This window comes from Pungitius pungitius, chromosome 12 (assembly GCF_949316345.1).
Source record: "Pungitius pungitius chromosome 12, fPunPun2.1, whole genome shotgun sequence".
In the NCBI taxonomy this organism is placed as follows: domain Eukaryota; kingdom Metazoa; phylum Chordata; class Actinopteri; order Perciformes; family Gasterosteidae; genus Pungitius; species Pungitius pungitius.
Window position 1 is genome coordinate 19086788 of NC_084911.1, and position 24401 is coordinate 19111188.

General features: G+C 46.3%; 2 protein-coding genes across 5 annotated transcripts; both read right to left on the minus strand.

Annotated features, from left to right (window-relative positions):
• Window positions 1-741: 741 nt before the first annotated feature.
• On the minus strand, window positions 742-8443 carry syt5a (synaptotagmin Va). Of its 3 annotated transcripts, none has more exons than XM_037477483.2 (10): window positions 8081-8443; window positions 4914-5060; window positions 4742-4756; window positions 4387-4568; window positions 3473-3559; window positions 3220-3387; window positions 2941-3108; window positions 2723-2840; window positions 2524-2657; window positions 742-2447 (listed from the first exon to the last, which is right to left on the minus strand). In XM_037477483.2, exons 1-10 carry the CDS (start codon window positions 8142-8144, stop codon window positions 2238-2240), a joined length of 1293 nt encoding a protein of 430 aa, XP_037333380.2. In that variant the 5' UTR covers window positions 8145-8443; the 3' UTR covers window positions 742-2237. The 3 variants fall into 3 exon arrangements, with proteins under 3 accessions (XP_037333380.2, XP_037333382.1, XP_037333381.2); XM_037477485.2 differs by lacking the exon at window positions 8081-8443 and adding an exon at window positions 7906-8071; XM_037477484.2 differs by lacking the exon at window positions 4742-4756.
• A 151-nt stretch (window positions 8444-8594) lies between these two features.
• Window positions 8595-23757, minus strand: LOC119219955 (protein Hook homolog 2-like). 2 transcript variants are annotated; one of them, XM_037475493.2, is made up of 23 exons: window positions 23218-23757; window positions 22335-22417; window positions 21356-21428; window positions 21151-21201; window positions 20911-21043; window positions 20599-20666; window positions 20220-20285; window positions 19990-20070; window positions 17765-17931; window positions 17331-17471; window positions 16232-16433; window positions 16006-16116; window positions 15119-15206; window positions 14796-14862; window positions 14324-14461; window positions 12796-12883; window positions 12488-12493; window positions 12319-12353; window positions 12155-12237; window positions 11965-12068; window positions 11378-11485; window positions 11223-11294; window positions 8595-10971 (listed from the first exon to the last, which is right to left on the minus strand). In XM_037475493.2, the coding sequence occupies exons 1-23, from the start codon at window positions 23260-23262 to the stop codon at window positions 10843-10845; spliced, it is 2139 nt and encodes a 712-aa protein (XP_037331390.2). In that variant the 5' UTR covers window positions 23263-23757; the 3' UTR covers window positions 8595-10842. The 2 variants fall into 2 exon arrangements, with proteins under 2 accessions (XP_037331390.2, XP_037331391.2); XM_037475494.2 differs by lacking the exon at window positions 12488-12493.
• Between the last annotated feature and the right edge of the window lie 644 nt (window positions 23758-24401).

Genomic DNA, 24401 nt, shown 5'->3' on the forward strand with positions numbered 1-24401 from the left:
ACAAGGAATTCACATCGAGCCTCAAGTATCACCTCAACGCAACACAATTAGCAGCTAGCGTGGACGTACAAGGACCCACACCCAACCCACACTGCACCAGATGACTGGTTTAAGGACCAGGGTAACTAAGTCCACGTCTGAAAAAATAACCAATGTTCTGAATGTACTTGAAAGTATTGGTCTACTTAAAAAAACCTAGTTTACAGAAGGTCTACTTACCTTTAGGCTACCGGAATTTCTGAAAGTACTATATTTCTAAAAATGCTATTTCTACACTTGTCTGCTGGAATTGGTTGAACAAAAATAAAAATCCATGTGAAAAAAATTACTTCTCACTGTTCTCAGGTCAAATATTTATGCAATTAAAATGCAATTAATTTCGATTAATTAATTACAAAGCCTCTAATTAAAAAGATTAATATTTTTAATCGAGTCCCGGCCCTAATTAATATTAGCCCACAGAACGATATTAATGAAAGCGACATGGTAAAAACATAGCATTGATTATACACAGCTATGTAGGCCATGACTACATAGTTGAATTACATCATTTTACAGATATGTGTTTGAGGTGGAAAAAACCCTAAAGCTATGTGGGTTTGGTACATTAAAGATGGACACATAATCAAACGTCAGTTTCTCCCCTTTATTGAAAAATGACAATGAAAATTGCATGAAGTATGTATTGTTTGGTACAATTCTTTGTGCATTCTGACCTCATGATCATATAGGCCCACATCAGTGAATTGTAGGTTATTTTGCATGTTTATATTTCTGCACGACTCTTCAGTAACTTATTTGCTGTCTTGCTTTGTCTCGTGTTGCACTTGCTTGATGTTTGACTGTTAGGAAAGTTGTTGTCAAGCCAACAAACAGCTACAGGCTGCCACCTCTCACGGTTTGCCCCTTGCCAGTTTGTCACAAATAAAGTAACAGGTAGCGATGTTAGCAGCTGGTTATAACACGTTTAGACATTGATGCTGCTATTAAGAGCTCTAGCGTCGGCTTCTTTGTAATGTTACTGTGATCAAAGCAATGCGTAAAATAATAAATACTTTGTACCTAAAGTACTTCCAGATCTCACTTCTGGCATCTTTTCTTTCAACAAGCCGAGGACGGCTCCTGCACGTGAGGACACGTCTCCCTGAGAAAGGGAGCAGAACACTGAGTGCGCTCTGGTTGCAGCTTTTTTAATGAAGTACCGGCACTAAAAATATTCAAAATTGCACCGTTTTCAACGTAAGGGTACCGCGGTACCTTTCTAGTACCGGTACACCGTGCAACATTACTTTGTACAGAACAAAAGCCTGTACATTGGATATTGGGTCACTGGGACAAAAGGCAGCAAACGTCTCAGGTTATAATACCGGCTGGTTATGATCCGAATCTAATGCTGAGGCATGATGTGTCATTCACATCTACGGTTCAAATTTTAGTGGTTCTTCTGGTGGGTGTGTGTGTGTGTGTGTGTGTGTGTGTGTGTGTGTGTGTGTAAATCTGTAAAACAGTCTATCAGACCACCTGGAAACGTTTATTTGTTTCAAATACACACACACACACACACACACACACACACACACACACACACACAATCACCCTCCCACAAACAAACATCTGCATGTGCCCTCCCCAGATAGTCCGAGCAGGATCTCCACTCGTTGAAGCACAAGCAGACGGATCATCAATCAAACCTGTAACTAATGACACTGTTTGAAGAGATTCATCCTGCTACACACGAGCAAAACATCACTAAAAGAAAAACATACACACCGTTACACACACAGTTCTGCAGACAACAGTTTAAACTAATTGACTAATTTATTTTTTCATTATATAGCATCAAATGTATTTGAAAATACTATAGACTACGTATGCTGAAAAGAGATTGTTTTAGCCATGGGATAAACGGCAGTATTACATTAAAGAGGGTGTGGCTCTACAAAATAAAGGTTGAAAATAATACCAAATATTATTAAGAGAACTCTCAGAAAACTCTCCTTAACAGAAAGTCTGTGTTATGAACGAGGGACACGCTGAGTTTGACTGATGAAAACCTTCACCGGGCCAGAAGGGCACAAAGTAAGACAATCAAAGTGCCCCGAATGAAATAAAAACCAAAACATTTAAGGTTACAATTCTAGTCAGAGGTATTTTCAAAGAACATGCAGGGGTTGGGCTTCAAAGGGAAGGTTACACCTCACATGCAGATGATGCCGTATATGTGTGTGTGTGTGTGTTTAGCGGATGGGGGCCTTCAAAGCAGCATCCACCTCCTCCTCCGGCTGCAGCGTGTGCCACTGGGCCACCGGGCGCCGTGGGTTGGCCAGCATGTCTGACCAGTGCCGCAGGCCGACGCCCGAGGCGCCGTAGCCCATCCAGCACTTGCCGATGGCGTCGTTGCTGCCCAGCTTGTCGTAGTCGTACACGGTGATCACCACCTGCAGTTTCTGTGGGGAAAGCAGAGGAGTCAGAAATGCTTCTGCGTGTGTGTCAAAGTCAGGCCGACAGGCCGAGCGTGCCAACCTGGATCTGGGAGAAGGGGATCTCGAAGCTGAAGCTCTCGTTGAAGTAGGGATTCAGAGTGTTCTGCTTGACCGACGTCTTCTTCTTCTTCAGCCGCTTGCCGTTGTGCTGCAGCACCACCTTCACGAAGGGATCTGAGAGAGAAACGCGGATAAGAGCCTGCCGGGAAAGCCCCGAGTAGCCCATCACCTTCCTTTACCTGACAGCCCTCCAACATCCATCTTCTTCAGGTTCTTGGCTTCCATGATGTTGATGGTGAGCTTTCCGGCCGTGGGGACGTAGCGCAGCGAGATGCAGATGTCTCCCAGCTTCTCTTGCTGTGGGGGACACAACGCGTTCAGAGGGCATGGGGGCAAGGAGGGCTAATTCATTCATTCATTGGGCTCTTTCTGTGGTTGCCCCAAACAGATCACCTACCTCCTCTTTCTCTCCTCCAACCAGATCCTTCCATTCTTGTATTGGCTGGGCGAGGTCTATGCTGTTCATGGGGATCTTGATCTCGCCGATGACGTCGTGCTTGCCGAAACGGTCAAAGTCAAACACCTGCAGCACCAAAGTCTGACCCCCCAGCTCACTGTAGGGTATCTGAAGAGGGCAGAGAAAGAAAAAGGCCAACGCTACGGCGCTCTGTGCGCTCTGACCTTCATGCTGGATTTAGCAAATAACGTCTTCTCTCCCCGCAGTGTTGACACAGACCTTAAAGCTGAAGGTCTCGTTGAAGACGGGACTGAGGTTCTTTCGCTGGACTTTGGTCTCAAACTTCTTCTTCTTGTCCGGCAGCATGTAGACTTTGACGTAGGGGTCGGACGTCCCGCCGAGGTCCATGGCCGCGAGGTCCTGAGCCTGGAGGATGCCGACTATCAGCTGGAGACGGAGGTGGAAATGAGTCACACTGGAGCTTGGCTGTGGTTGGGTTCTGAGAGGTAGGATATCGTGTGGACCCTTGTACCTGGTTATCGTTGAAGTTATAGTCCAGGGAGTACTCCAGTTTGCCCAAGTTCTCCTTCTCCTCGTCTTCCTTGCCATCCTCTCCCTCCTGGGAAACACGCGGCGTGGTTAGCAGGTAAAAGGCAAGTTAGCACTGTGGTGCTCACACTTGGTATTCTGCTGTCTCAGCAGAACTCACATATCCAGCTCAAAAAGATCAACGTTGACTATACAGTGAAAAATACTTGAAATATTCTGCAGAGGCCTTTGTCCTTAAACGTACCCTGTGGAGATTTGACACTATTAGCAATGTTTGCATGAGTGAGGCCCAATTAGTTGTAAAGAGGTTCAGTGTTGAGGTCAGTTCCACTGAATATGAACGTTGGTTTGTTAACAGGAGAACAACACAGGGCATTTTTAAAGTTCCACTGTAGCAGTTTCCCCGGTGCCCTTGGATGATCATACTCACGATTGTCACGAACATCATCGGGATCAGGCGTAAAAGGATAAATAAAAAGATCCTTTTTAGTTTTGCAACATGTGAAACGTACTGTTTTCTATGTCGATGCTGGTTCAAAGGGAACAGCAGCTGACGGTTAAGCTGTGACTCATCCATCACTAGTCTCGACCTGGCTGAAATCCCGACAGCTGTGGACAGCGTAGCTCCTACTGCTGCTAACATCTGTCAGCCGTTGTGCTTCCTCTGATACGCATGTCCCCTGTTGCATCTTTTGACCTTCCGTTAAAAGGAGTAGTTCAACGTTAGGAGACCATATTTATTCCCCTTTCTTCTGGTTAGCTTAGCATTCACATGGTGGGGTGGTGGGGCTTCTGACAGCATGATAGGAAAATAAACCCTCTCATTTTAATCTCGTTATATTCCACGTTTATCCTTGTCACCTTGTCATCCTTGGACCCCTCTGAGCCCTTTCTCACCTTCTTGTCCTCTCCATCCTCTCCATCCTTGTCCTTCTTCCTGCGCCCTCGCCCTCCTTTCCTCTCACGGACCTTCTTGGGCTTCTTGGCCTTGTTGCAGCACTTCCTGTAGATGCAGAATCCCATGCTGGCGACCAGGGCGAGGACCACCACGACAATGGCTCCCACAGCCCACATGGGCACTGCAGAAAGGAGGCAGAGGTGATGCAGACTCATCAGAAAGGAAAAAGGTGACAAGAACCCTCCACAGTCCATACACACCTGTTCTTTTCTTCCCACCTGTGGAAGACTTAGAGAATACATTGCTCTTTGACACAGGAACAACTCAATGGGACAAGAAATGCGATGGACTTACTCTTGAGTTTATGATCTTCAAGAGCAGAGTGGTCACATGAGGACATGAGAGAGGACACAACGAAGGAATAGAACACATGAGGATTAAACGTGAGATGACATGACGGCTAGAGGATGGATTTCAATATGCATTACAGGTGTGTGTGTGTGTGTGTGTGTGTGTGTGCTCTCACTTGGCAGGTGTGTGAGCTCATTGAAGAACTTGCTCTTCATGCTGCTGAACTGGTGGTTGGAGCGGTGCGCGGGCGGCGCCGGCCGCTCCCGCTCCTCCTCCTCGGCCGCCCTGCGGAGCCGGGCCTCGCTGAGCAGTCGCATCGCCGCTGTGGGAGACCCCAGGAGAGCAGACAACGAGCGGTCAGCCTCTTCGGGAACTCTAAAAAGACATTAGACAAGTCTTCCACAAACCACTCAGCCCCCCATGAGAGCTGAAAACTAATTCTCTCTTCAGACGTGTCCTTCATTCAAACTTGATGCTGTTCGACCTTTCACCTGGGTTTAAGCTCTTTAATCCTCACTCTCCTCCCTCCCACCATTAAGTCTCTAGTGTCATCTCACACAAAGACAGCAAGAGATTCTTTTTATTTACAATTCCAGGGGGGAATCAAGCACTCGGATCCTTTGTGCTTTCAAATAGTGTCCAAATGTTGCCGTGGACCCGATTCCCAGCGTCAGGTAGTTTGATCTGCTAGTACAGCTAATTTCAAAAATCACATTAACAGTCAGTACTCACACAGTCCCTTTTTAGATGTGGCATGTCAACATGACGACTACCTTCTCAGGACTTTATCCCAATGGACAATTTGGAACCACAATGGGAAATATTGCTTAGTTATTCATTCTATATTATCTATTGTTCGTTAATTTGTTCTGTTCCCAAAACCCAATGTACAAAGTTAAGTTTATATCAGTTTAACGCTTCCCTGAGGCACACTGTGACTTTACCTCATTAAGGTCCAGGCTTAATTGGGGTATTAAGCACAACTAGAAAACTGGGTTTGCCTTCTGCCAAATAATAAAGTAAATAAAACAAGTAGAAATGTCACATTCTGGTAATCATGACTCTATTGTGCCCTTTTGCAGGGTTGTGAGTTCCTGACATTTAAACACACATGTAGGCCCCACCCACAGTAGACATCCCGCTGTCACTGTGCAACGACGTAACGAGATCAATTGCCAAAGGTAATCCAAAAATCCCTTCGGCTTAAACAAATTAAGGACATTTTGCCTCTCTGCTCCTCCCCTTCTCTCGGCCACCACCTCCCTTCTGTTTTCCACCTCTATCTGTTGTTCATCCTCCCTCATGACAGCTGGAACAGATGAAGCCACGCTCGGATGTACATACACATGCTATTCCCACAACGACATGTGATTTGTGTGGTGAGCCGTGTCGCATTGACCCCGTTCTCTCCCTGCAGAGCAGCAGCAGGAGCCCCCAGAGTGCTAAGAAATAATGACTATTATAACAATAATAATGATACGGATACAGGAATAGATGGATGGATGGTTAAATCTGCCATTCTATTCTGAACTGCCCCATGACGGTCAGGGTTTAACCGATGACTCATGTCGAGGATGCACATGTCTGCAGAAGGCCACAGAGACGTGGATTGTTCCGAATATTCCCGCCCTTTGAATTAACACACTGTGGGAACGAACAACGTCGCTCACATCGAACAAAGGTCTAAAACGCGAACAATAGCGCGCGAGTCATTGTGTGGGAGAAAAGAGCCACCGACGCCAACGCATTGTCAGTTTGATTATAAGCTGTCAGCCGCATCTCACTGTCTTCATCCTCTGCACCACAGGGCGCCGAACAAAAAGGTCCAAAAGACGGCGCCAGGGAGATTCTGTCCGCGCTGCACAGTGAAATATCTCCATCTGTTGTTGTAGATATTCGCGGCCCCCCCCGAGGATGCAGATGGGGATGCTAGTGATGCTCAGGTTTACGTTGAGGTTGAAATGTTTGGATGGACTGCTGTGAAACTTGGAACAGGTTTTCACTTTAAGGTTGGAAACCACTTGAAACCACTTACTTCAAATCTTCATTAAAAAAAATGACCAGTAACTACAACTGCCAACTGAATGTAGCGCGGTGGAAGGATAAAGCAAAGTAACAGGAATATTAGTACATCATTAATGTACTTAGTTAATTAGTTAAGGCTGAAACATCTTTAAAATGATGTGAGAATAAATGCTCAGAGATAAAAACCACTCTCGTGTGTGACCCTCGTTGTGTTCACTCACTCGTCTGACTGACTTATTTTTTTCAAGAAATGTTTAATTGGCATTAGTTGTTATTGATGAGGGAGGACCTAACTACATTGATGACATCATCAATGACATAAGAATTGGTGTATCTCTTTGAATCACACTCTTTATAGGTTGTGATTGTCTATTTATACAAAATGTCATCTTTGGTTATTTGGCAAAGCCTCTGAAGCTGTCCTAAAATCTGAGAAGAAGAAGTATCCCTGTTTATATCTCGTTCTCGGCTGAATAAGCATGTTTCCTTAAACGAAAACCTTTCTCCATTGTTTGTCTTAGAGCTGAAGTGTACAAAGAAACCCACACAAGACTCGTCCATCCAACTTCAAGCCGATAGGTTGTAACAGACACAATGTCACTCTGTGTGGGGGTAAACATCAGAGTGAGTGCACGTGAACACAGACCCTGTAAATGGAATTGCATTAGTCTACCTTAATCCACTTCAACTAATCTCTGGCTGGTTTGGAAAACATCAGCCACTGTGCGGGGAAATCCAATGTTTCTCTCATGCAGGAATCGTCTCATCAACATGGCGATATCACATCAATATTAGCAGTAGTACATGCAATGAATTAGAATTAACCTTGTGCTCCCTGGGAGCATTTCAGCTTCTTAACAGATTTACAGCAGGACCGAAATACACAAGAGAGGAAAAGTAAATGGTAATGGATCTAATTAAATATATTTATATATGTTATCCATATTACATTTCCTTAAGACATTGTTTTCTCAGCTTAGTAAATGCAGTGGCTTGCTTACTTTTCTTTTTTCCATTCATAATGAAATTGTTAAGGTAATGTTTTTGACATTTTGTCTGAAAAAGTACCTTTTTACAAAAAAAGAACGCAGCTGTTCTAACAAATGTACTAATAATATACAGTAATAAAATGTGAAACTCACCTTATTTAGTGCCGGTCCCTCTAAGTTCTTTTGGCGTTTATTTTATTTCACCTCATCCACATACTACTCTTGATAAATCCACCACCACCGACTAATGAGGAGTGTTCCACACCACTCCCTCTCTCCCTCCCCTCCCCCGTCTGTGTTAATCTCCACTATATCCCTCACTACTTACCTACCAGGCAGAAAAGATCCTCAAGAACCACTTCATCTAAAACTGTCCCTTTTGAATCTTGCATCTTGGTACAACAAACGTGCCGTTCTGTTTCACAAGGGAATTGCGCTCGGATCGGCGATGTGGACTCATTGTGTCCCACTAGGAGGTTCAGCTCAGATACTACCTCCTGATAATACGTTCAACTTTTCATATCTTAAAATGTCCTTGTTGTCCCACCCTCCCTATAACTCCTAAAAGGCTGAAGAAATACTAAATTATAAACAGGGATGAAATCAGACAAGGGAATGTCTCAAATCGTGGCATAAACCCAAAAATAGGCTGAAAATAAGAGACTATGAGCCCAAATCCTCAGAGGTTGAAGCTTGAAGAAGGTTTTAGGACTTAGAAGTAGAGTTAAGCTGCCCAGCTGGCTTCAGCACCCTGGACAGTGGCGGCTAAATTTACCCCCTGGGGGGGGGTTCCCTGAGAAGACTTCCTTTCTTTGTGGGGCCAGGAAGCCCAAACGGGGGAAATGTGGGAGAACTCATGTGCCAGAAGAATCCGAAGCATCCAAAGCAATCAGCCAGATGCTTGATTTACACAGAAGTCTTTCTTTGAACAGCACGAGGTCACCAACACGCTGACCTTCCGTTTCCCCACCGCCAGTCCAACAGTCGCGGCAACTGGAGGATTTCAATTAACAGACATTTGGTCCGTCAAGTCCTGGCTGTAATGGAGGACTCCCCCCAAGTGGCCGTTATGGAGGTAGCGGGAACCATCTTCCTGTTCCTTCTTCTATTGGAGCTTTTCCCTGATGGATCTACAGCATCTTCATCATAAGCTCCTTGGAGCACATCTCTCCTTCCTCCTGGTCCAGCAGAACGAAGCCGCTGGCTGTTTGTCTTCGTCTCGGTTGACTGATTTTCACACAACATGCAATGAACTTTTAACATGATACACTTTTTCTACATTTTACTTTAACATAATATACACTACATCAGAGAATACGAAGCCTTTTACGGTGCTTTTAAATGTCAATTTTTCTCCGCCTATTTAAGTAAGTTTGACCTCATTAGCAAACAATGTTATTTTTATCAGTTAGGTGTGTTGGTGTTTTGTAGGAAGGGTAGTGACCAATCCTTCGTGACCAAAAGTTGGCTTTTCTCAGATTTTATGAATGTTTTATGTCAGGTTAAACATTCCTGATGTTTACTTTGAATGTATTTGCTCAGAAAAACCAAGTGACTTTCTTTTCTTAAGATCCCATTTATTTGTAGTGCAAAAGTAGAACAGACTTACTACAGATTTCCACCTTGCATCAGATCCCTGTGAGACGTACACTATGATCAACGAGACCACTACATGACATAATCAAAAACACTGCCTCAAAGTTAACCCATTCAAGCCATGCAAATGTGCAGCAAAGAAAGTGACGCAACACCATAAATATCAACTAACAATGAAACTTCAATAGGAAGAAAAGAAATATGGGCACAGCGGGTCTCTGTCGTCATAGCAAACACTCACAGGGACAAAGCACAAGTCACTCAACAGTAGCTCTGATAAAGGGACGGAATCCAATGACTTCATCAGTTGAAAAGGGGAAATGAACCAGTAGAGATCAGTGAGACGTAGTGTTGATAAATGGATCGTCTGTTACACACTGCCGGAGGTATTCCATGCACAAAATCATTCCAGCTTATTGGCTTCACGTTCAGTTACAATGCAAATGAGGTCCAGCGGTGGTAAACAGCCACAAGTATTATTATCATCATCATCAGACTACATTGTGTATTACAGTCTTTGCAATAAAGTAAGAGGCCTTAAATTGCCTATTTTAAAATTAGTGTAGTCAAAGGTAGTGAGTGCAATTAGGTCCTTCACACAACTAAAGGGAAAAAGGGCATAAAAAAAAAGAATTGACGTAACTATCAAATTCATATTTAGAGAACTTTGTTCAGAAAAATCATAGGAAGGAGTCACAGTATCCTGCAGATGTGTCGTCTAAGTCAAATATATTTGAGCCCAGTGAGACGGGGAGAAGAGGGTCGACATAAAATAAAGCGTTTAGTTTTCTATGAGGCACTAAAAAAGAAAACGCACCTTTCTAGGGAAGACTGCAGCCAACTATCATCATGAATATTAACTCTGGAGAGAATTATTGTTAAGTGGATGCAAAAAAAGGGGACAAAGACTAAAGCCAATAACACACATCAATAACACTTGTGATCTTAACATCTTTCCAAGGTCTGTCAAATTGGAAAAAAAAGAAAAAGGGTCAAACTCACCTCAAAACACATGATCAAGACAACAGTTATAGGAAAAACCCAAACGAATCAACAAAACCAAGGAGATGTGCGGCTCAATGTCATAATCTACTTCCAGTATATTTTATATGTGACTCAATGTCCTCTTCAGCACCTAAAATATTGACAGTAAAACCCTCAACTCTCTTGACTACAGCATTTGAACAGTCCATCCTATTGAGCAACATAAAAAGAGTTAAAAACAGACTTTACAGAAACGAGGCCCAAGAGGAAATAAAAGCCACCTTAATAACAAGGTGGGACGGACTCTGAATCTCATCAGCAGCAGAGTATCTCTCCTCCGGGGCTCAAGAGGGGGGAAAAAGCGCTTTCTCGTACCATTAAGAGCCAGCAGGGGGCAGCAGCAACATGGAGAATACTCTCTGAGGTGCAGCGATCTAGTTTAAAAAAAAAAGGCAACAAGGCATAGATGCAGGAGCTCAGGGGCCGAGTCGACCACGGCTCACCCTGCCTTCACCTGGGCTGGGGGCGCGTCAGGCCCCTCCTGGCGTTGGTGGACTGCCTCTGCTGGGCGAGGAACGACATGGCCTGGTTAGAGGGAGCGAGCCGCTCGCCGCTCACTTTCTGATGCCACACCATGCCCTGGGAAGGGGAAAGGCAAAGGGAGCAGTGAAGAGAGCGCGCGTGTGTGTGTGTGTGTGTGTGTGTGTGTGTGTGTGTGTGTGTGTGATGAACAATGCGGAGGAGTAAGGACTTGTGTTTTGTGCAGGGAGTGAAAAGCCCCACTTGGCCTTCCATCTCTTTTCATGAGAATTTGTAATGTACGAGGCATGAAAACCGTGAAGTCCCTTCAGGCACTCTGCATGTTTTTATGCATTTGTACACTCACTTACCATGTTGTACCATGCAGTAATGATGAGTTTCTCCTCCTGGTCATGCCTGGCTCGGCTCTTCTCGTAGTCGTGCTGTGAACAGATCGTTGCGCATTAGTGAGACGCAGAGAGCCGGAGTGACCTACTTTGTCTCTTTATGTTGAAGAGATTCGGACCTCCAGGTGCTTGATTTTCCGCTCCTTCTCCGTCAGCTGGTTCTTCAGGGCCTGAACGTCCGGAGCCGCCGCCCCCGGCTGCTGCTTGGGATCCAGGGTTTTAATCACCTGCGAACATTAGGGACATTGTTTTTTTTTTAAGATTACCCCACTGGCTCAGTAGAGCAATGAACAGGATTAGAATCCACTCAGTAGAACAGTAGAGATATTCGCTCTTTGTAGTGCACACGTTCTTCCTCCTTGGCACCCGCATGAACAATTTGGCACAAGAAGCGTGAATCCATGACCCGGCTGTCACGTTGCATTACGGTTGATGTAGTAAATAATGTGGTGTGGCGCAGACCGGATGAGCGAGGTTGGGTAAGGTGACTTTTTTGACACTCCACATCTCTTCCTACTTTGGAATCTTCAGACCAAAACAGACAGACTCAAGTGACATCACTTAAGTCAAATAATCTGATTTATCTTCCAAAACCTACATTTTGATGGGTGACATCGTCAGGGTGTCCCTTAAACCAGTTGTTAAAACAATAAGCCTCACGGTTTCACACGCTGAGGGCGACTTGTTCTGCTTCAAAAGGACTGACCGTTCTCGCCTTCTCCACGTAGCGCTTGTATCGCTCCTCCATCTGCTTCATGTCCTCGTCCTTCTTCCGCAGGCTCTCCTGCAGCTCGTCTATCTTCTTTGCCACTGGGGGGGGGGGGGGGCAAAGCGGGCGTGAGGAGGACAAACTACAGGACGAGGAAACACTGGGCAGGAAGCACAGCTGGACTCACTGCTGCCGTCCACTTTGGGCTCGAGGTCGTCAATGACCTCCTTCTTCTTTTGGAGGTCCGAGTGGGCTTCATGCAGCTTCTCCCTGCAACAACCACAGGAGTGGGCGGGTGGACTTTTGTTCGGGACACACATAGGGGATTGATAGTCGAGAAGCAGTACTTACAAATGCTCCTCAAGCTTTTTCTTCAGTAAGGAGGACTTCATGGAAAGAGAAGAAAACAAAAACCATGAAGCTCTAAACACACACACAAGGCTTTCCTTAAAAACACACAAGCTGCAAAATCAAGCTGGGAGTCAAATCATGGGCCAGTTGGACGAAGGGCCGTACTTACGATGGCCTGATTTTGGCGGAGTTGATCGGCGTGGGGGGGGGGGGGGGGGGGGGGGGGGGGGGCACACAGAGAGAGAGAGACAGGCAGAGGGAGCAGGAGTTAACGCTGACTCAGCACAGCAAACATGGGTTACTTCCAACACAACAAGTATCAAAGTGGGACAAACGCTGCAGTCCACGTCAATAGACTCAATGTGCCGGCCAGAGAGTCTGTGGAAATAAACTCTTGACATGCAGAGCGACTCGATTCTGATTCAACAGGATTGTTTGAAATGAGGGGAGGAGGAAGGAGGAGGACTCCAGACTCACGTCTTCCGTCTTGCTGTCCTGCTCATGGAGAGCCTTCTGGAGCTCCTCGATCTGAGAACGCAGCTCGGAGATCTGCTGCTGGTTCAGTCTGGGGAAAAAAAACAGGGCACAATAATGAACTGTCAGGAACAGAAAGAGCGAATGAAAGAGGTAAAAGTTTTCTGAGCAGCACAATCCCACTGCAGCACGTCTCCCTCAAACAACATCACAGGCAAACGCTAAATATAAACATTATGTTTTATATTTCATGCATTGCATCTTGGGCCTGTGACCTCCAGCTCTTACTGGAGCGGTTGGGATGAGGATCTGCACCTCCAAGTCTGAGGCCATGGTTCTCACCAAGTGAAGGGGTTCAAGTACCGGAGGGTCGGAGCCGCTGAGGGGCGGGACTCCACAAAAAGAGAGCTGAGCCGAAAGGCAAAGCACTCGATCTACCGGTCAGTCTTCATTCCTAACCGCATGGATGAGTCACGACCGAGAGAACAAGGTCACGGCCACAAGCGACCCTAAATGGGTTTCCTCAAGAGGGTGCCTGGTGTCTCTCTCAGAGATAAGGCTGAGCCGTCCGTGAGGACATCGAGGGGCTTGGGCATCTGGTCGGGATGATTCCTTAGGGACGTTCTCCAGGCACGGCCAGCTAGGAAGAGGCCCTGAGGACCATGTGGAGAATAGATTGGGATCCCCCAGTCAGAGCCAGTGGATGTGGCCCGGGGAAGGGAAATCTGGGGTCCACTGCTGGAGCTGTCGCCCCGCAAAAAGCCATTTAAAAAACACAAATGTTTGAAGTGATGAGCTTTCATCAAAAACATTTTATTCTACATCTATTATGTAAAATCTCACCCTGAAATAATTAACCTTTATAAAGTAACCAGATTTTGTAAAAACATGAGACCAATAGTCCGGTGACTGACTGAGGTTCTGAAGACACAGAATTTGGGAGGGAACAGGAGAGCTGCTTAGTAGAGTCTGTACAGAACGTAGAACCTGGCACACTGGGAAACCTGTTCGGTGCATATATGCCAAACATGCATTTATTTTTGTTTTTCCTGGCATTATAAAAAGGTATTACAGCCATGGTTGTGCTGCGTCCACAGAGGAACGGTGTGTCCTGTGGGTGGAAGATGTATGCAAAGTATCATGTGGATCGGCAGAGTTCACCCATTCTCCAAAGTGTTGTTTCACTGCTTCTGCTCCACAGAGCATGCTCGCTCCTCTCCTCCTGTTGCTGCTTCCCACACCCTGGGCCTGGTGTTGCATGGACACACAGACACACAAACACGCAGTCCACCCACATGCCCACAGGCACGTACACACACGCACACACAGTCCTCCAGTCCAGCCCACACAGCTAGGTTGAGCACTCCGTCCAGAGGGTGAGTTGACATTTAGGCAGATATCACTCCCACAATCAGCCAAGCAGCCAGCTGAATGTCCAGGAACACACAGTATGGTGACCCAGAAGGGGAATGGATTGCGCAACACAACCGTAAACTACTAATTGAACCACTCCCCCCCCCCCCGTCTTCACCTGTTCTGAGTTTCCAGGGCGTTCTTGCTGCGCTGAGCCTCCTCCAGCTCGGCCTGCACCTCTGCTAGTTTCTGCCTGTAGGTCTCCTCCTGGACACACAACATCTTGTTCTCGCTCTGTAGGCGCACCACCGTCTCCCTGTCAGAGGAAGCCGGGAAGGGTATGGGTGAGGTTGGGGGAGGGGGGCACATAAAGCAGAGGACAGATGAACCAGCTGAAGAAGGAAGTACGGTATGCAGAGTCGACCGCGCCTTTGTCCGAGAACACCCAGGCCGAATGTGAAGCGGGGGCTGGCGTTGCTATTTCGGGGGGCTCGCGGCTCGCTTCAGACTATCGGCGGTGAATGCGGGGCGCGGGTGAGCTACCGATAGTGACACCAACTTAATGTCTGGTACGGGTTTAGAAGAGAAATCTCATCGGTTACGCTTGAACGCGTGAGCCCCCCCACCCAGGAACAGCATAACAGACGTACTTGAGCTCAGTGGGCATGATCTCTGCAGCAAGGTTCCCGGCGGTGACACCACTGTCACATAAGCCCCCTGCAAAGAGAGCGAGATTAAGTGTCTGCAGCGTAGTTGAACTCTTTTCATTAAGTACCCTGATTTAAATAGTTTTGTTTTAATCCATGAATGACAGCAGACTGAAGCCAAAATAACACAAACTAACTTCTAGGGGGACGAGGCGGTGCAGCCCTGTTGCTCAGCGTCCGTGCTGGCGCTCCCTCCTGGTCCAGAATGGTATTCTACCCACAGTTTACTTTTATGTCGTAGTTAACCGAGTATTGTTGAGACTCACCCGATCCACTGAGACCCCTCTGCTGCACCTGCGCACACCTGAGCTCGTCGTTTGTCTCTCGAAGGGTGTCTCTTTCAGAGATCAGACGCTGAGGAGCAAAGCACAATGTAACACCTCAGCATAATGTCAGACTGCTTTGGTTCACGTGGGTCACAAAAAGTATCAAGTCAGATCTAAAACATCCAAAGTCGGAATGAAAATGGAATGCGCTGAATGGAAAATTCCAAACAAAAAGCAAGCTCAGCTACTAGGTAGTTTAAACCCAAATAGCCAAAATGACCCTGAAGGGCAATGTTTATCTTCAATGTATGTGGAGTCCATTGAGGGAGTGGTCCATGTTTAACCTCTCGAAGCATAACCACAAAGAGTGTGGTTTGATTCCTGGTTGCTTGGGGCATTAGGTTTATTCACAGCAGTCATGGCATGTTAAAAGAAAAAAAAAAAACGACTACCCTCACCTATAATAATGTTAATGGTGGGGAAATCAGATTCACATTAGGGCTTTTATGTGGCTCACCACACTACCTCGAAGTAGTACACAGTAAAAGTACACTCCCTGCGAGTACAGTATGTATTTCTTAATCACTCCCACGGGTTACCAGGGACATTAATCACTCCTGTCAGTTTGCAGAAGGTGCGAGAGTCGGCACAGGACGTGGGAGTCCACTGAAGAATGACATTTGCCTGGCAACAGTTCCTCCGGGAGGAATGCGTGCACCCTGTCACAACAAATGTTGCTCCACAAAAGCACCGCCATCGCTGCAACTAAGAGCAGCGTCACTGCGTGCGACGTGGTCCGCTGAAGGTGAGCCTTCGGTTTGGACCGGGTACTCAGACAGAGAGTCTTCCCCGCCACGAGTGAACGTCTACTTTCCCCGCCAACTTACTTCTTTCTCTTTCTGCAGGGCGTCGTACTTGTCGTAAAGGTTCTCGTACTCAAACTGCCATTTCTCAGCCTTCACGGCCTGCGCCGAGTGCTTGGTGTGGAGCTCGTGAGTCTGTGGAGGACGGAGGGAGGGCACGGCGACAGTCAGAGTTGGAACAGGCTCTCCACACGCCCACAGAAACATCAGGCAGGTACTAGCACCCCCCTCTTGTGGACCCACAGCTTGCCTGTCTCTTGAGGGTGTCCAGTTGACTGCGCACGGCGTTGGCCCTGCGCAGCTCCTCCTCCAGCTCGCAGGTGCGCTGCATGTACACCGTGTTGCGCTCCTCCAGGAGGCGCACCTGCCTGCGCAGGTCTCCTAGGTCCTCCAGCTTCCTCTTGTAGGACTCCACAAGCACTTCCAGCTGGTTTACCCGGTCAGACGAGTGCCTGGGGCGGTGTGTGTGTGTGGTGGGGGGGGGGGGGGGGAGATTGGGGCAGGAGAAATAAAGAAGTAAAAAGTTTTTAAAAAACCACCCGGGTTCGAAGACCACTGTGACGCAGCCGTTGTCGATGCATGAGCTTCGTATTATCAACACAGATGTCGGAGAGGCGCTGAATGGACGTCTGTGTGTGGGCAGAGTGGGAGTTGTTTCTGTGAGTGCAAATTGATAATAGATGAACTCCTGCTTATAAGGAGAAGGCTGGTGTTGTTCTGCATTGCTGAAATCCCTCGAAAAGATCAACTCTAACGATGTGTCAGTGTGTGCCTCACCACTTTCCTGCTAGTATTCATGACGATGCGGGATTGACTTGAAAGGACGCTCCAGTCCCCCGTTCACAGGGATGAAAGGAACATCTCACGCGGTGCGACGGTGAATCACAACGATGTGTTTTTAATAGTTTCTGGACAACAACAAAGCTCTATCGCCCAGAAGAGGAAGAGAAATCAGGTGTGCCTCGTATCTGGGATCATTTAGTGTTGGTTTTGATCTTTTTTATGGGGTTTTATTGAGGGTGACAACAACGTAGAATCACCAGACGTTAGTAAGGTAAGAGATGTACTGGTTGCTTTAAGTTTTTGTTGTGTTATTAACAACTATTTTCAACCAATATGTTTTTCACATTCTCACGTAGGAGGACGTTTTTACACTGTTGACTCACTTAAAGAATTGCATTTAAGATAAATAAAAAAAATAATCTATTGTGTATTGTCCAATATTATACAATCTGTGCCCTCAGCGTACATGTGATCCGACGCCCACCAAGCGTGGCTTTCTGCCGAGAAGGCTTGCACCGTTTTATTCAACACGACCGGGAGGGGTTTTGGAGGAATGCAAAACTCACCTCAGAATGTCCATCTCGTCTTTGAGGGCCTGCGCCTCCTGAGCCAGGCTGGTGAGCTCTTCGTTCCGGAGCTGCAGGTCGATCACCTCGCGCTCCAGGACCTCCGCCCGCACACGCATGTCATCTCTGCTGGAGTCCAGTCTGAGAGATGGTTTTAGAGATATAGATATAGAGATATATATATATAAAAAAAACACATATCACTGAGTAAACTAAATGGGCTCATTGAGAGTTACTAAATGGGTCAATGCGACCAAGCAAAGGCATTGAATTTGCATTTGTACATGTTATTATGCAGAAAAAACATTATGGAAAGGCCTCACGAGTGTTTGCTCATGCATTATACTAGATGGAAACCGTGAGCGGATTTCCTTGGCAGCTCCAACACACTGTGTGTGTGTGTGTGTGTGTGTGTGTGTGTGTGCAGCTCGTACCTGTAGTTCTCCTCCTGAAGCTGCTCCATCTGACTTTGCAGCAGCAGCAGCTTCTTGCCAGTGATGGCGGTGGCGGAGGCGTCCAGAGAGTCGCAGCGGCTCAGCTTCTCCTTCAGAGAGCGTGTCTCCGCGTGTAGGGAAGCCTTCTCCTCCAGAGCCACCGACAGCTGCAGAGAGAGAGAGAAACAAAGCAAGCGCAGGTGTAAAAGAAACCGGAGATACGATAACAGACTTTGTGCAACAGTAGAGTAAAAGTAAGAGATAGAAGTGCATTAGAAGAGTCCTCAACGCCGTTTCGAATGGAAACAACATGGGGAACGGCGACATGAGCAAGCCGGAGTTTTCGCACAACGGGAAAAAAAAACACAAGCATGCGGCGAAGAACCCACCACTTTTCATGCTTACAGGACCCCTCACGCATGCTCTGGTGTCATTTGACATGCTGAAGTTTTAAGGAGTCAGTCAGCTGGTTCTTAACGGTCTCAGGCACACAGGACTTTGTCAATAGTGAGGTTGTTAGCAATACCCTCAGGGTGAGAAACCAGAGTCTCATGACTTAAAAACAGACAAATATGTAGAGCTCAGTTTGTTATACTGCTGTGGTTGGGGAGGGGGAGGGGTTTAATGTTTGTGTGCCAGTCAGGATGAATTGAAGTCGTGGTTAGACAAGCCGGCATTCCGAACCAAGATTAAAAAAAAAGGGGGTGTGTGTACTTACCTGCTGGACATCTTTCCAGTTTGAATACGGCAAAACCCCACACTGAACTTTAAGGACAGATTGCATGCTTTAGCAGAGGACCAGTAACAGTAAATAGCTTCCAAAACAACTCAAATGACTAATCCGTAACGCGTGGGCCTGCTAAGTAAACAAACAGGTGGGCTGAGAGCAGCGCAAATTATTGTTGGCTACTGCTCCATCCCAAGGCACTTTTATCTTGTGTTATGCAACTATTGACTAAAATGTATCTTTGAAATGCACAAAATTAGTCCGCTCTCAGTCAGTGGTGCACAAACAGGCTGTGGGAACACAAGCAAATGTATATGGCGAGATAATCAATAAGGGTCAGAGCAACAAAAATAAGAAGAAGAAAACACTCCAGGCACACACATTCCACAGCATGATGCCACACAGCAGAAGTAGGCCCAAAAGTATCCCAAGGTCAGCGACATCTAGAGATTAAATGAGAAAACAATCTTCCATATTCACTAATGGTGGCATCACTGAATATTTACATGAGATTTCAATTATCATGGATCAAGGACTCAAAGACCAACAGGGTGGTGCCGATAGAAGACCAGCCTTTACATCAGCCAGATGGCTCAATAGGACAATATCCAGTCTCATGTCACAATATCATAATAATAATTTCTATATATTGGCGATCCCTCTGTAGGATTGTTGCTACTACTCCAGAACTACGAAACAACTCAACTTCTGAGATAATGCAAACAGCTTTCAGAGAGAAACCAAAATAAAAAATAAACACCATTATGGCCTCATAAAGTTTGGGATATTTTAATGAAATGTTTTTACACTCCAGTAGCTACGTATCAACATAGATTTAATTGAGAGTCCCACACTGGGCTGAGCATGGCCTCCTACATTTAAGGGATTTAAAGGAAATGATGCAGCAAGCGGTTTCCCGTTCCAGAGGCCACGCTCGTCTTTTTAATGCAACTCTTGCGATCTGATGCACCAGAACGGCACGCACACGTCCGCAATCGGCACTTTGCTGACAATGACTGATAAAATGCTCTTGCTCGTACACGCATTCACGGACTTGGAGGTCACTCCCCGTAACCCAGGACAACCTTCATCATGATGCCATCTAGTCTTGTCCTTACTGAGGGTTCAGCCGACCGTTGCTGTCCATCCAAAAAAATACATATACTTGTTTTGGCAAGCAACAGGCTGCACAGCGCCAGCTCCTCAGCAGGGTCACAGACCTCCCTCCACTGTTGTTCTTGTTGTGTGGAAGACTACAACATGAAATCAGAAGCCAAATTATTGACCGATTTCTTTACTAAGCCAATGTTGGCTTCTACCAAACCGTGAACAGACACACCAGCTGCTGCTGGACGTTATGCTATTTTTTAAGTACTGCTTGCTGCCCAAAGATTTCTGGGTCCTGTGGTATTGAAATGCATTTGACGTGACAAAAATCCTAAGAAGCCAAACTTTACTGTGTCTGGAGAGGTCTGCAGACGCCTCACGCGGTACCAACCTGCCGCTCCAGGTCTCGACAGCGCTGGCTCAGGTCCAACTTCTCGTCTGCCTCTTCGCTTAGAAAATAATACTTCCTGGACTGTGAACACAGAACCAACAGAGCATTAAGACAAAGGGCAGGCGACATACCAGAGGGAGTAAACATGAATCAAAGGGTGAGCCGAAACACAAAAGGATGTAACAGATACGCAGAGAACAACTACATAGATCAAGTGTTGCAAGTTTCACCTGGTAGTCAAAGTCCCCGTAGGTCTCTGGGCTTCCTGTTACCGATGAAGGCTCCTTTGATAAGAGCTAAAAAAAAAAAAAAAGGGTCACAGCCAAGTCAATGGAAAGCATGGAAAATCATCGCAACTTCACTGTGTTTTATTTAGAATAATATTTTGTTTAGAAAAAACCTGGTCATTCTCCTCACGCTCAACATTTCCAGCCCATATGGGTGCAAATGAAAGAATAAACATATGCTTGAAATACCTCAGAGACAGATTTCTGGGACTCAGTCTCATGCTTATCCGGATTTCTTTGATTGTGAATTGAACCATGACTAAGAGCTGGGATTAATGCAAAGTAGAGGGAAACCGAGAGGATGAGCGAGAGGCGCGCTCACCTCCTGAATGGCTGTCATCACGACGTGCTGGACGGATTCCTCAAGTGTCATTATCTGCTGGATTTGCTCTGTGTTTGGGAGAAGACAACAGAGAGCCGTCACGGTGCGGCCGAATGCGGATTAACACAAATACTCTCGGAAAAACAAAACCAGCCCGAGTGTAGCAGTAGTTTCAGAGAACCAGTGCTCACTAGCTCATGTTCAAACAAACCAAATGATCACTTTTTGTCTTCAAAGTGGAATTTGTTGATTTTCTTTAGGTGTCTGGGGGCAAGGGGGGCGTGGTAATTCAAATAGAGCCTCCAAGTTCACCTTGTTTCTTCTCACAACTGACAGCACAGCCCAATACGAGCTGCACCAGCTTGCCCAGTTCAGTGACGTCTCCCATCTCTCCTATGAGGTTCAGGTCTGGCAAGTGCTCATCCGATACCTGGTGATCGAGCACCTGCTCGTGGAAGGTAAGGTGGTAAAGTGGGGTTAGGATTAAGTGAGATTAAAAGTGTGTGTGTGTGCGCTCTACGTGCCATGGTTGGGGGAAATTAAAAGACTTACATCATGGTAATAGTCCAGCGTACTCTTAAGAATCTTTTTTAAGTTGCTGACCTGAGAGAACAAAAGAAAACACACACAAGTCACAATGTTGATCCTCATTTTAATGAGGAGAAATAAAGTAAAAATAAAAAAAGCCTAGAGATCTTGGCTATTATTCTAGGTGGCCGTAAGGTTTTCTGTCACATCGTGCCGTTTCACCAATTACCTTGAGGCGCCAGTTGTCCCCGCTCTCCTCCTTGATCCTGCCAAGCCACGTCTCATTAAACCAAGCAGGGTCTCTGTTAACGAGAGCACAAGTGAACTCCAGTGACTATAAGCCCGACGCATCCCTGCATTTCAACATTGACTCAAAGGCCACGGGGTGAAAAAGGTGACAATGACAGGCAGGGAGGGGGGGGGGGGGGGGGGGTGTGGACCACAACATGCCCGCTTGGAAATTTGAGCGGTTTAAGTGGAATCCAAATAGTGACCTGATCCATTATACAAATTAGGCTGTGTTCAGTTTTATTTTCTTAAACAAACGTCACATTATTTTAATTTTATCCTGACCAAATTTCTAAACCGATCAAGATCATAGATTGCGCCGAAACACGTACGGTAATAATACATATAAAAAGAATCTAGTAGCGGTGGGAACTTAACTTTAGGGGTGAAAGGATGAAAACTTGGAGGTGAAAGGAAGACGCTACAGAGATCTGAAACGCTGACTGGCAAGACTTCACTAAAGAGGTTTTATTCGCAAGGTCCATCTTTGTTCCTTGGACTAACGCTGGCCGTCCAGTTCACCCCCCCAAAAGAAAGGTCATTGGGCAGAAGGTTTGGCGAAAAGCTCGGCGCATTTTTGCAAGTCACCATTGAGCATTGGGTTCTAAGTTTAGATTTGCATTGATTCATGTATAATTGTGTTGCCTTTATATATGGGTGTAGTATTAATGCTGAGAAGCAAGTGACATAAGTCATTGTGTCTGGACATGGATGACACATTTTTGAGCTGAACAATCTTTTAACGCTGACCGCACAAATCTGGGATGTTTCAGATAAGAGCATTGCGCAATTTAAAAAGGGCAATCGCATGCAAATCAGACAGATAAGAAAATGTGCAGAAGGCTCGGGGTGGATTCCTACCGGCCTCCACCCAACGCGCCGAAATCTAAAGAAGTACTCGGACATGTGTGAGCCCTTACATCCTGTGCAGCACGTGTCCGAGGGCCACTCCACTCGTCAGGGCCTGCTTGCTGCCGCACGACGGCACCTGAAAGGTCTGTATCTGAGAACGGAGAGATCAAGAATTACTGGGGTATCCTTCGGCGTAGCTGCTTATACCTTCCATGTTAATCCAAAAGACGAGACACAGGCACTCTGATTGTTCGACGTGTATTAAAAAAAACTCCATAAACATGAACTATTCTTGGCCATTGTCGGAAATGAGTGAGAGTATACTGCTTTAGGGGGGAAAAAAAGTTTTATGTTATTTAAAAGTGACAAACAGTTTCCTAAATGTTACAAAAACAAAACTGGGATTTTGTCCAACCCCATGTTTTTTTACACTATTTATATGCGACACTCAGGTTGGATGGGAAGAGTCCTGCATAGACAGCTATACATGGCTGCATTAGTCTTAGTTCAGCCCCTGCGCTGGCCTCTTCTGGATGAGCACCAAACAGGTGGGTCTTCCCCCTGGTCTTGAGAAGTTACCATGTTTTATAACCTGACTGCGTAAGTCTTTCAGCTCACACTGGGCGGTTTCGGTCCGGTTTTCTGTGCAGTCGCAGTCACTTTGTGACGCAACCGGAGCTGAAACAGACCGTCAACACCAAACTTAAGTCACCTAGCTAACCTTAGCTCGGCTGGCTAGCGACTGCTAGCTCCCACACTCCTTTCTAGCCCCGAAACTGCTTGTGCTTTGACTGACGCGGTCGACCAGCCAGCTAGCCTCATATCTCCGGGTGAGCCAAGGCCTTCACTTCACATAAAAGAGACGCTACATTAGCTCCTACGTGGCCGACACCTGGTGTCACCTGTTAGGCGGTTAGCCTCGCGAGGACACCTCGCTAACACCAAACGTACCCACGTCAGCAGGGAGTCACACAGCTCTGCTTTGTCCACGCTCATCTTGTGGGGCCGGTTGAACCCCGCGGCAGCTGCGAGAGGCGACGGGTTTGGGCTCTGGAGACTTTTTTCTATCCCCCCCCGAAGTTTGTTAGTCTCTTCTTCGCCTGTCCACGTCAGTCATTGTTCAGCCGTGGCCTCTTGCAGCTCGTGCCCCCTCCCCTTCGCGTTTCAGCTCCAGTTATCCAAGAAGGCTTCCGTATTAAAGAGCGTTCCCATGGAAACGGATTATGTTGTGAGTTGTGGGTCAGCTTGTCTGGTCGTGGTATAAAATGATAATAACGAAGACAATAATGACCTGCGGTCATTTTAAGCTCTCTATGTAATCCCGCGTAATCTTGAAGGTCATTACTTTGATTTAAATTAACATTAACGTTAGCTACAAAAAGATAACAGGGTACGGATAAATATGAACATATATCACAAATACATGCATACCTCATAAGCAGAATGAAAGAAAAATGTGACTATAACATTCAGGAGTAACATTTTTAATGAGACCAATTTACATAACCCCCCCTCCCCGCCCCCTCTACCACCCTAAAATCCACCAAAAGGGCACCTGAAAAACTAATATTATCTGGTTAGACTGTCAGCAGCCAGCAGAGAGAACTACCAGACAGCAGACGAGGGGAATATACATCAAAACAGTGCCAACAATATCTGCCTTCTCTCCACCAAAAAACAACAGCAGTTCTGTCCAGCTATTTGTTTGAAGAACAAACGTACAACATTGAATAGAATGAAGAGCCGATATCTCTATCGGAGGCAGTTTTCTTAGTTCCTAAAAACACCACTGGATGGCTCTAGTCGACAAACAGCCAATAGAAACAGCTCTACGCACAACTGGCCGCCCCCAATCCTTCTGCCCATGACAGATGTTTTGTCGAGTCTTAAGACTTCTTCTCCAAGTAGCCAAACATGTGATTTTTAAGACAATTTCAATCAAATCTTTTTGTTTTTCTATGTTGCCATTTTCCACCAGTTCACCTATTCATGTAAGCTCTACACACACGTCTTTGGATGGGTCCTGAGCATCATCAGAAGACCTCCAGAGTGGGAGCGTACTGACCAGGTCACACAGGTTTGTGATGACACACAGCTCGGGGGGGGGGGGGGGAAAGCGTTAGCAGTTTTCTGTC